Source organism: Sebastes fasciatus, chromosome 5, assembly GCF_043250625.1.
Source record: "Sebastes fasciatus isolate fSebFas1 chromosome 5, fSebFas1.pri, whole genome shotgun sequence".
NCBI lineage: Eukaryota > Metazoa > Chordata > Actinopteri > Perciformes > Sebastidae > Sebastes > Sebastes fasciatus.
In genome coordinates, this window is record NC_133799.1 from 18,461,208 (window position 1) to 18,473,383 (window position 12,176).

The window sequence follows — 12,176 nt, forward strand, 5'->3', positions numbered from 1 at the left end:
AGCGTTCTGTGAGGAGCTACTAGCAGCTATGGTCATGGTTTAGGTGTGCGACGCAACAAGGAGAGGAGACTCTTCATTCTAAACAACATTGGCGACTCCTAAAGAGGTTAGCGTAGCTGCAATAGAATCAGTTATATCAGAACTGAAGAGTATTTATTCAGTAAAAGAATTGCAAAGAACAGCACTGAAGGCTTTTCTCGATGGAAAAGATGTTTTCGCTCTTCTCCCGTCTGGTTTCGGCAAGAGTTTGATTGACAGATGGTTCATCCAGTCATCTGCCAAGTATTTTTTTAAAGTGCCTGCCCTTCTCTTAACAGTTTCCAGTAACAGCTTCTCAGATGGTTCTGTGTAACAAAACGTCTGGTGCATCAGGTTACCTAATGATGACAGTAGATGAAAAGTCAGCGGGTCAACGGAATTATTTAAAATCATTTTGAGAGGGAACATGAATGTCTGTAGAAAATTTGATGGCAATCCAGCCTATAGCAGTCAAGACATTCAAAAATAAATGTGAACCTCATGGTGGCGCAAGAGGAGAAGTCAGGGCATCACCGATGTCAGTACGAATCACCGCACGGGAACCATGAATGTCACAAAATGTTGTGCCAATTTGTGTAGTGGATGTTGAGATATTTCGCAGTTTAAAGGAACAGTATGTAGCATTTAGGGGGATCTATTGGCAGAAATGGAATAAAATAATAAGTATGTTGTCTTTAGTGTATAATCACCTGAAAATAAGAATTCTTTCATTACCTTAAAATGAGCCATTTATATCTACAGTAGCCTAGAACGGACAAACCAAACCCTGGCTCTATAGGACTATTCACGTTTTCGTGTCGGCCACCGTAGTTCTCCGACACGCTTGGCACACGGTAGAAGTTTCAGCTGGATGCAACCTGCAACCTGCAACCTCGCCGCTAAATGCCGCCAAATCCTACACACTGCACCTTTAAGTGAAATCACTGACCTGCTGGTGGCGCTACAGGAAAGACCAGTGGATAACCAATGTCATTAGGATTCATCCACTGGGCGCTGTGAATATAATTCAATGTATTTCATCTAAATCCAGCCAATAGTTGTTGAGATATTTCAGTCTGGACCGACTCATTGCCATCCCTAGAGCTATGCCGCTAGCATGGCTAAAAAAAATACCATGCCAAATGTTTGGATTACAGTTTCTTATTTGTTTAATCGGAGCTCTGTCTCTCCCTGTCTGTCTGCTTTAGCTGCGAAGATGGTGCACTGCTGCCTCCCTTCATATAGCTCGGCCCATTAGTCAGGCCACTAATTACACTGCTTACCCACAGAGTCGATCATCAGAGTAAACACCCACCGAGCTCTCTCTCTCTTCCTCTCTCATCTGACTACCACCAAGGACGCAGTGACAGTAGGTCTAACCCAGAATAGTATTTCTGAATGTGTATCTCAGTGTATCCACCCACACACGCCTAAAAAACACACCTCCCCGTCTCTGAGGGCCATGAAACATGTCAATACACCGTCCTCTCTCAAAAGCGTTTGATGTGAAAGCTTCTTATATCAAATTATTCAAGCACGGCTGTCAACATTTGGCGGTGATTTGCATTGTTAAAGCGGCTTGCCGTGGGGAAGAAAAGACACAGGTTGCCCAACCTCCATCCCCCCACCTTCCATCAAGTGGCTATCTGCTTGGCTCTGCGCTGGAGAAACGCACTAGTAATCTCTCAATGATTCCTGCACTTAGAGGGGCTGCCAGGCACCTGTTTCATTAGCGCCACACATCTTTCTTTCTCAGTTTTCTCCCCCCCACCCCACCCGACCCCCTCCGCATCCTCGTTCCTCTCTCCTCCCTCCCGCAAGCCTCGTTATTCAAATTTCCCTGCTGTCAGCCCACATTAGCGAAGTGCCACAGTTTGCCTGTCAGCTGGCTTAATTGCTGGAGGTGCCTTCTTTTATTAGGTAACCCCCTCAGCTCGTTTGTTCCTTCCACAGAGACGCACCTCCACAACAGCTTGTGTAAACCTGAGATCCATTCAGCCTCTTTTCCTTCGTTTTCTCAAGCCTTTTCTTTTTCTCCCTGCCTCCCCCTCTCTCTCTCTCCATCTAATCGGTGGCTGAGCAAAGCAGGCGAGCTCCTGATCGATAGCCACACTCTCACCACTGGACAACAGTGGTGATAAAGAGCTAAAAGCATGCTAGGACTTGGGGAGTGGAGGCTGGCTTTATGCTAGCTCTGAGGACACGGAGAAGGCCTCAACTCAGTCACTCATACAAAGTACTCTCCCAAAAACAGTCTGTGTCTCCCACCTAACATTTTTTATATTCATTGACTATATATTCTAGGGCGGGAATCACAAGAGGCCCCATGATATGATATTATCACGATACTTTAGTCAACATACGATCTTATTGTGATTATTATTATATTATTTATATTATTATTTTGCGATAGGCTGGGTATTGTGATAAAATATATTGCGATATATTGAGGTTTATTACCTGGTCTGTTTTATCTAATAAGATACAGTTTTCACTCTGTTCATCTCAGAGTTTTCATTCACATATCTTGAGGTCAGAGGTCAAGGGACCCATTTGATAATGGCCATGCCCAGTTTTTCCTCGCCAAAATTTTGCATAACTTGTGTTATTGAGCGTTCTTCCCGACAAGCTAACATGACATGGTTGGTACCAACCGATTTTCTAGTTTCTTATGATACCAGTGCTTTGGCTAGAGCTGTATGTTGGCAAAAATGTGTTGATACAATAACTATCATGATACAGGGGTAATGGTTCAAATTATTACGATACTGCGTGATATTGCGATTTTTTAAATCAAATTTATGGGAAAACTAATATACAGAATATATGCATACAATTTGAGTAAAACTGCAATCAGAAAAAGTGGAATCTGCATTTGCTTTATCACAGTCCCTGTAACATCCAACACTAACTTCAGAGGGCACATACACTGAGAGGGTGCATCTCTTTGAAAATGAAATAATGTTTTTACTGAGTTAATCTTTGCATGTAAACTATTAATTAAAAATGAATAGTGTTTTTGAGAACAGTATCACAAAACGTTATATCATGACACTCAATATTTTCTTACATCCCTAGTATCTTCACTCTAGCTTTAAGACTGAGTCCACTACAATCTTTGAAAGACAGAATAGCGACTGTCAGATTAAGATAAGTTTATAAAATAAAATATCGATACTTGACGTCTGTGTATCGATACAATATGGCCACGCAAAATATCGAGATATTATGCTGTATTGATTTCCCCCCCACCCCTACTAGATATTTATTTAGAAAGACCACCTTGGAGATGTTGGGATGATAAGAAGAGATACATAGATGAAAATTTAGGCCAGTATTTAGTTGAAAACACATTTTTTGCCCCCCTTCCTTAATGAATTACATTTCTTGATTTTATCATATGGCCCCAAAATTCTCTAAAAAGGTCCTACAAGCTCACGGTCGACATATTGAAGCTCAATTGTGAACTGTGTTGAGGTACAATTTGGGCACTATTCTGAAATCAGAGTGGATCTTCACATTACGATTGTTTATCACTGAAATATGGATCTTAAAAAAAAAACTAAAAAAACTTCATATGATTCTCAAGTGATCTGAGGCACTGACCCAGGCTTTGTTTTGTGGTGCACTCTGGCTATTGTTGTGGCATTGCAATAATGAGTACAGTGGCAGTGCACCAAGGTACGGCAGAGCGATATGGAGAAAATCAAATATCATAATTTTTTTTATCAAATACCTCGATATTGCAACAAATTGTACGGTTGACTATTGGTGCTTTCACAAAATATTTACACAGATTTTTGATAAATAATCATCAGTAATGTGGATATAATAACTAAGTGGGTAAAGGCAAATAATAGAACAATTAGAACAGTCTGGTAAATTCAGAAGATTACATCACTTTAATGTAATGCAGCATTTAAAACCAAGAAAAGACACTTATGCGATATTTCTATATCCAAAAATCTAAGACGATATGTAGTCTCATGTTATGATATGGATATAATATAGATATTTTGCCCAGCCCTACACTAAGGTCCACATGGTGTGATGTACTTGAATATCAGTTAAAAAGCGTGAACTATGGCACCACAACATTCAGTGTGTAATGTGGCATTGATGCTCAGTTTGGTTTTGGATTACATGATTGACTAATTATTACACAGCTGAAGTGACGCTGTCACGCTAAGCCATTATACGACTAAGAAAGGGTTTTAAGTGCTGGAGTCCGTAGCGTGCCAACAGGTTCATTTGATACAGACGTTGACAAGAAACATCTCTTTGACTTTGGAGTTGCCTCTCTGCAGTCCAAGGAGACTGTGCCACATAAAATTAGCTTTTCAAGAAAGTCCATTGAGACACGGAACAGTCAAACAAATCCAGTTGAACTGTAATCAAACTTAATTGGAAGAAAATATAACGGCCAACACACCCAAGCTGTTATCAGCGTGTACAGACAACTACAGCGCAGCTCTAATGAACGTTTACAATGGACAGTAGTATGAATTAGAGGTTTAGATAATGTGACAAATGTGAGGACGTTTTAGAAACCTGTCTGATCACTGTTTGCCCTGATAGATTATGAAACTATAAACTACTATAAAATATGTATGAACAATTGGATAAACTACAAAAATGTAACCAAGGTTAGTGCCTGAAATGGGTCAGTATTCACCAGTACTGAGTACCGGCACTTCTGATTTTTGTCCACATGAGTAGCCTTACTTCTTATTGCCCGAGTCTAGGAAACACCTGCGTAACTGTGTAAACACATAGCTAGCTTGCACTGAAAATGCCTTTGGTATTCCTTCTCACTATCCAATTTAATCTGTAGGCCAACAGAAATCATATTTTAAGTTGAAAGATGAAATGCAAACAAAATACATTTAAAGTGAGATATTACCAAGAGTGACGCACATGTCAATTTCTGCTCCAATCTTTTCAAAATAAAACTACTTCTGTAGGTTTAGGAAAAAATCGACTTGATTAGGTTTAGGCAACAAAACTACTTATTTAGGTTTAGGAAAAGATTGCGGTTCGGGTTAAAATAACTCCGGAAGTGCCGTAACTTAACTACGGAAGTTACATGACAAATAAATCAACATTGACTTTTGGTTACACACGGGACACCAACAGCGAAACCTGGGCGAAAGTCCAGTGAGTTTTTATTTTTTTTATCCACTCTGACCTCCTCCCTATGCAGCATTTGCCACTCTTTATACTTCCTGGTTCACAATTTGTGGTTTAAATACGAGTTGGTTTCATACTGATCATCACAAAATCATCACGTGTGTTTATGTACACGAATCAATGCTTTAAATTTCCTGTCTATTTCGCAAACTGCTGTGCGGCTGGGCTGCTCGTTCAGGATATAAAAATGCACCCAAGCGTGAAATGAATGTAGCACAATTCTTAATTATCATTTGATAAACAAAATAACTATACGTTTGCTAATATGGGTCACATGTTTATATAATATATGGGTCACATCCTTCACAGCACACCGGTATCCAGCGATGACGGGTTACTGCCAGCCCTGCATTTCAGAGATTTAACAGTTTGCCGGGTTGAGTGGCCCTTCGCTCCGAGGTGCAAACAAGAGCTACTGATGGTCGGAGACTTTCTGAGGACGGGTGTCTCTCACATGGTACTGTTGAAATGAAGCGGGGCCGCTGGCCTAAACATTCCACCCCGGACCCGCCGCAGTCTGCTCCTCTCACCCCGGGACGCCTGCCCATACATTAAGATGTGGTTTGGAGCTCTCACAGGAACACAGCGAGGAGAGGCTGGATGAGAGGGATTGGGTTTACAGTGCAAACCACAGACCCACAGTCTGCCTCCTGCCCTGCCTTATTGCAGTCAGCTACACTACATACACAGCTGCTGGTGTGTGTGTGTGTGATGTTTGGATAGAGGGGACTCGCAAGATCCCGTTATCACTCAACGGAAGTACAGGCTGAAAAAAATAAAATGCTTGATGCATTATAAAGTTTAAGACAATGTGTTGTTTTGGTCTTTACCTGTGCGAATTAATATGTGAGAATAATTAAAGCAGCAGTGGGTAGAAATGGAGCAAATATGATTGAAAAAAAGTTATTTTTATAAAACAGTCACTATATCCTAACAGTAGAGCATGAGACAGGTAATCTGAAAAAAAAATATCATGTGTCTCTGTGTCCTCCGATGATCCTAACGGCATCTGCAAGATTTCACAGACCGGAGGAAAACAACCAATCGGAGCCGAGCTGGAGCTTTGCCGGCTCTGAGCAGCTGTCAATCACTCGCAAACTCCGATCAAACGGTCAAACCTGGCAGCACTGATCAAATATGAATCAATAGTCTGTTACTGTAATGCATATTTCTCGCATAAAATGTTTTCGGAAACATCTCGTAGTGTACTGTTTAGCTGTAAAATGAGAAAGTTTGTGACCCAGCAGCCATGTTGAGATCAGTTGAGGAAATACCAAGCACCGCCCACCAGCCGGAGCACACTTTCTCATAGAAATAGATATTACAGTAACAGGATATTAATTCATATTTGATCAACGCCGCCTAGTTTGACCGCTGATCGGAGTTCACGAGTGATTAACAACCGCCTCCGTTGAATGAACAACCAATAGGAACGCTCTCTCTCTGAAATGACCTGTGATTGGTCAAAGTCTCCCGTCACGGTCTAGATTTATTAAACCCTGTAAACAGAGCCATGAGGAGGTGCAGAAGTCCAGTTTTCTCCCAGATCACTTGAATTACAATATGCTGAAATGTTATTATGGAATTTGTTGCCCCAATGATGCCAAAAATATACTGCAGGTTTAATTAAAGTGACAATAGACACACATGAAGTTCACAGTGTGCTTAAATCTGGTTTCAATGGCTGGGACGTGAATGTCAAAACACAGTCAGGGGTGGGGTGCAGGGTGGCATGGCTGAGGAATGTAGATGAGGGTTAGGCAAATGAGCAGGTCTTAATTGATACTTCACACAGCTGGAGGACCAGTGTTTATGTATTTCAGTCTGCTCAAAAGGCTCTCCACCTAACTCGACTAAAACAAATTAAAAGCCGTGCGGCATGAATTTCGCTCCCAATCTCGCAGAGATCCATCTAAAAAAAAACAAAACACAATTTCTTTCTCATTTTTTAACGGCCACATTAAGAACCCTTATCGATGACTTTTAGGATATGAAAAAGGGGAAGCTTCTAGTTTTCAGTCAATCAAATCAGTAAATCAGGGGGGGGCATGAATCACCCCCTTGATATGATTTAAATAATGAATTTTTGAAAACAATGAGTGGCACTTGAGAAGGGCAGACCATTGAGTGAAGGTGTCAACAAGCCAAGCTGACTCACTCCCATTTCCATCTACCCCCCTCACAGCCCCAGCAGTGAGGAAGAGGACAAACAAACACACACTTCATCATCTGGGTCAACTCCACAATAGTGTGGGAATAGAAAGAAGGAGGCTTTTCTAAAAACTGGTGGTAGTGGAGGTGGTCACCAAGGACATGAGATTCATACACAAAGACACTCAGCAAAGTTGGACTGACAGCAATCAGCCTGACCTTCATCAGACAAAGATTACACATTCATATACAGACAAAAAAACAACATGTAGTATAGTATATAGAGCAGCATAATTCCACCACAAAGGAGTCCCCGGAAATGCATAGTAAAAGCATGACAAAGACAAAAAATATCAGCTTATTGTGGCTCAATATGGGTTTAAAAACAACCTACACACGTTGTATTTAATGCGGATATATAAGACAATAGAGTACAGTATGTGTAACACAGCAGCCTACTTACCGGTGGTCGGTTTTGAGGAAACATTGTCGACTTGTGCGTCTCCTTGTGCGTTTTTTTCGTCCTTCTTCTTCTTTCTCTCCCTCTTTTTGGGGCGGAAAGGCTTCGTCGAGAAAATACGAGCAAGCTACTATTGTTGGGTTTCTCAGAGAGGCATTTGGCCCGCTTTCAAAGGTAATGGCAAAGCTAGTCTCGGCTCGCTCATTCCTTCCTTGCTTTGCTTCAAGACTCTCCTTTGTTCTGGTGGGTTTATATCTCCAACACACCACAGCACCACACCGTGCAACCGTGCAGCAGCAGCAGCGAGGAGGACGGAGGAGAGGAAGAGGAGAAACACCCCGGTCCGGTCCTAGCAAAAGCGAGGGAGCTCCTCCAACAAAAAGTCCTCACAACTTAGAGCTTATTCCAGCGAATTTACAATATCGCAATTTGGTTTTTCCACCTCTCCGATGTGTCGTCGCCGCCGTGCGTAAAGGCCAGAGAGAGAGAGAGAGAGAGAGAGAAGGGGGGAAATGTGGTTTGCTTGTGGCTTCAGGAGACGGACACACCGCCGGCACATTCAATGCAGCCGCAGCCTCTTTTGTCTCTCTGGTTGGCCTGCACTCTGTTCACACACACACACACACACACACACACACACACACACATACACAACACTCCCCCCTCCTCTCATCCTCAATGGTACACAACATATGAGTTCTTTAAGGAGGGAGAGGGGGGGTAAAAATGTTTTTTTTTTTTTTAAATACTTGCTTTCCTTTCAGTTTGTGTTATTAAAATTATTCTTTTTTATTAATGTGATGCTCTTTTTTTCTACAGAAAATTAATCAATTTACAGTCTTCAAATAGTCTGATGATTTTTTTTTTTTTTTAGTGTTACATTGTAATTAGAACACACACATTCTAATTCCATAAAAAAAAGTGCAACATTTGCTTTAGAATTTAGAACGTTCAGATGAATTGTTCAGTGATTGAATGAAAATCTCCACGTGGGGCTCGGCCTCGGCACGGTAAACACTGGTAAAATCAGCCAATGAGCGTCGAAGACACCCCACGTGGGGCGTGCTGACCGTTTCCTGATTGGAGGGTTTAGGTAGCACAGCGCTCCGCACGTCAATCAAACAAGGCTACAACTGCTCTGCGAGGTTAACCCTTTCCTGGGTGCAGAAGCAAGGCAAGGGAAGGGAGTGATTGAGGATGTGTGGTAGCTGTATCAAGATTCAGTGGTTTTCTCTTTTTTTTTTCTCCCCCCCACACAAACCATCAATGCATTGAAAAATCTTAAATTTTTTCCCCCCAATTCGTCCTTGTTGATGTGGAAATAAATAGACTCTGCTGCTCATTTCTAGATGTCAAAAATTAATCATGACCACAGGGAGCTGACCAAACATGAAATACATCTAAATCAGAGCCGGTGCAGAAACACAACGGTGATAATGCTGCAACCAGGGCCGGCTCTAGCCTCTTTTTGGTGTCTGAGGTGAAGTTCGGCTTCCCAGGTTCAATAGAGAGGTGAAGTCCCTCCACTTCTGGTGGACACCATGGCACCTTATTTTGGGTATAAAATATGTACATTAGTCAACGGCGAGAGATGACTATTGATCCCGTTTGAATTGCTCCATGAATCACACATATATTTGTCGATCTAAAAGATAATTTTGCAAAGTCAAGAAAGTCACAGTTCGTCGTAGTATCATTACGTTTTGTGTGAAACCGCTCAGTGAACTACATCTCTCTTCTCGCACAATATACTTCATCAACACCCGCTAGCTAACTTAGCTATGTTGCAAGCACAAATGTAACGTTATCTTACATGATGTGTTTTATCCAGCGACTTCTGGTCTTTTTTATCAGCCGGGGAGCAAAAGAATGAGCGAAACCCGTCGCACACAGACAGACATCGTAACTTCAGAGAGAGAGAGACATCACTTACGCAAATTTTGGGTGTGTAGTCTTTCTAATTACGTATTTTCAAAGTCTGATACTTCCACAGCTTTTAAACAAACTGCCTCTTTCGTGACTTGCAAAATTATCTTTTAAATGAACAAATATGTGTGACTAATGGTGCAATTCAAACAGGATCAAAAAAATATTTGTCTCACATCGTTGACTACCGTTTATATTTTTTTCAGAAATAAGGCCCCATGATGGTACACCGGAGGGAGCTCGACTACACCTCTCTATCCTCCAGAACCCTAGTCCTAACCCGCAACACACAGCGGACATCACAATGGTTTTCAGACAAAAATTAAGATTTTTATTTTCATAAATAACTGTATTTATCAGCTGGACCACAGAGGGCCAGCCCTACAAACGCAAAAGTCTGTCACTGAGTGATGAAGTTACACGATTGGTCAGCCAAGTGTTGGCGTTTCCTCATTGGCCGTTGCTCCTTCAAAATAAAAAGGCAGGGAACAGTCCTTTTAGGCAAACGTTTAACTGGCGTCTGATAGTCGCTTTCAGTCCAGAATGGCGGAAGCGTAGCTTTACTGCTGGGCGCTGATGTTGCAATGGAACTTTTTGGCAATATACTTTCTTTGCTCAAGTGTCCTCGCCGGACCTGGTGGACATGTACCGCTGGATTTAACATTATAGACATGACCACTGACTATTTATGCAACAATTTAGCCACAAATTCACAGACTGACCAGCGCCCCCAGAAGGTGGTGCGCTAGGTGACCGCCTATATGGCCTATGACTTAAACTGGCCCTGGCTGCAACGCTTGCATGGGCTTATATTGAATATGCGCATTGTTGTTACCTGGAAAAGGGAGAATTATTCTGTTGAAGAAGGGAGAAATGGTGGAAAAAATTGGTATTCTGGTGGCACGACCCCTTTGGCGGGGCTCATAATTAGAGAGAGAGATATTGAAAAAGCAATTTCTGACAGTGGAAATCACAACCTGCCAGAGGTGGAGTTGGAAAATATAGATGTGTGTGTGTGTGTGTGTGTGTGTTTGTGTGAGAGTATATATGTGTGTGTGAGAAAGAGACAGAGAGAGGAAACGCAGAGGGGGAGGGAGGGAGGAGGAAGAGAATAAAGGATGAAGGACAGCAGGGGGGGAGCTGAGAAAGACGAGCCAGTAGGAGGGTTAGAGATTGAACGAGAGGGAGAGTGCACACGGGTGATGATGAAAAAAAAGTGTGTGTGTGTGTGTGTGCGTGTGTTGAGCAGACAAGTGAGAGAATGAAAAAGAGGGAAGGGTGAGGGGAGCAAGTGGAGAGGGAAGGAGAGAAAGAGGGGGAAGAGAGGAGAGAAAGAAAGATTTTATTGCCATTTTTTCCCATGAATTTTAATGCACAGCGCTGGTCTCCCTCCCGGATTCTGGGATCACATTTATTAGAAAAAAAAAAGTCAGGAGGAATGCAGTGCTTTGCAGTCTGCTGCTGCTGCACGGGGAGATGTTTCATGTTGGTGTGTGTGTGTGTGGGTGGGTGGGTGTGTGTTGGGCTGGATGGGTGGGGGTTGGGGTGAGGGTGAGGGTGGGGAAGGGGGTGCACAGGATGTTTGAGGCTGCGTTACTGGGGGGAGGCATAATAATATAGATGATAGAAAATGATAAGTGAAGGACACATATTATTGCTATTGGCAGGTCAGATGAAGGAGTGTGCTAGGTGTGTGTGTGTGTGTTGGCTGGGCTCCAGTGATTAAATACACCACAGTGCCCTTCTCTCGTCCACAGAGAGGCTCAGAGCGACGGGACATCAAAGTGGCCCCCACAGTGGGACGGGACACAATGGTCGTAGTAATGTTACAGGAGCTCTTGGTTTTAGCTCGGTGGTGTGAGGCTGTAAAGAGACAGTTCTGCATGTATGCTGACTGCAACTAAACACGTGCTCACCTACACACACCTGTCTCAAAGGGCAATACAGTGGGAAGAGCCTGCAGCGTCCCTTTATTATCACAACTTAAAGCTGCAACAGGCAGAATGTTTTTGGCATCATTGGGCAAAAATTCCATAATAACCTTTCAGCATATTGTAATTCAAGTGTTCTGAGAGAAAACTAGACTTCTGCACCTCCTCATGGCTCTTTTTTTAGGCTTTAAAAAAATTTAGCTGGTGACGGGACACTTTGGCCAATCACAGGTCATTTCAGAGAGAGAGAGCATTCCTATTGGCTGTTCATTCAACAGAGGCAGCTGTCAATCACTCAAGAACTCTGATCAAACGGTCAAACTAGGCAGCGCTGATCAAATATGAATCAATATTCTGTTACTGTAATGCCTATTTTTTCACCTCAAATGTTTCCGGAAACATCTTGTAGTGTACTGTTTCCTTAACTGATCTCAACATGGCTGCCGGGTCACAAACTTCCTCATTTTACAGCTAACCAGTACCCTACGAGATGTTTCTGA

The 12,176-nt window shown here is 42.4% G+C and overlaps 1 protein-coding gene across 5 annotated transcripts in view; it reads right to left on the minus strand.

Moving 5' to 3' along the window:
- Positions 1-12,176, minus strand: part of tle2a (TLE family member 2, transcriptional corepressor a) — a 61,309-nt gene that overhangs the window by 43,921 nt on the left and 5,212 nt on the right. For 2 of the 5 annotated variants that reach the window (XM_074635464.1, XM_074635465.1), the window contains exon 1: positions 7,823-8,483. The exons of 1 other annotated variant lie outside the window; for it this stretch is intronic. In XM_074635464.1, the coding sequence (XP_074491565.1) occupies positions 7,823-7,846 (24 nt within the window). In that variant the 5' untranslated portion in view covers positions 7,847-8,483. Of the gene's footprint in view, positions 1-7,822; positions 8,485-12,176 lie in introns of those variants that run through there. 2 more of the 5 variants (XM_074635463.1, XM_074635466.1) reach the window with 2 other exon arrangements.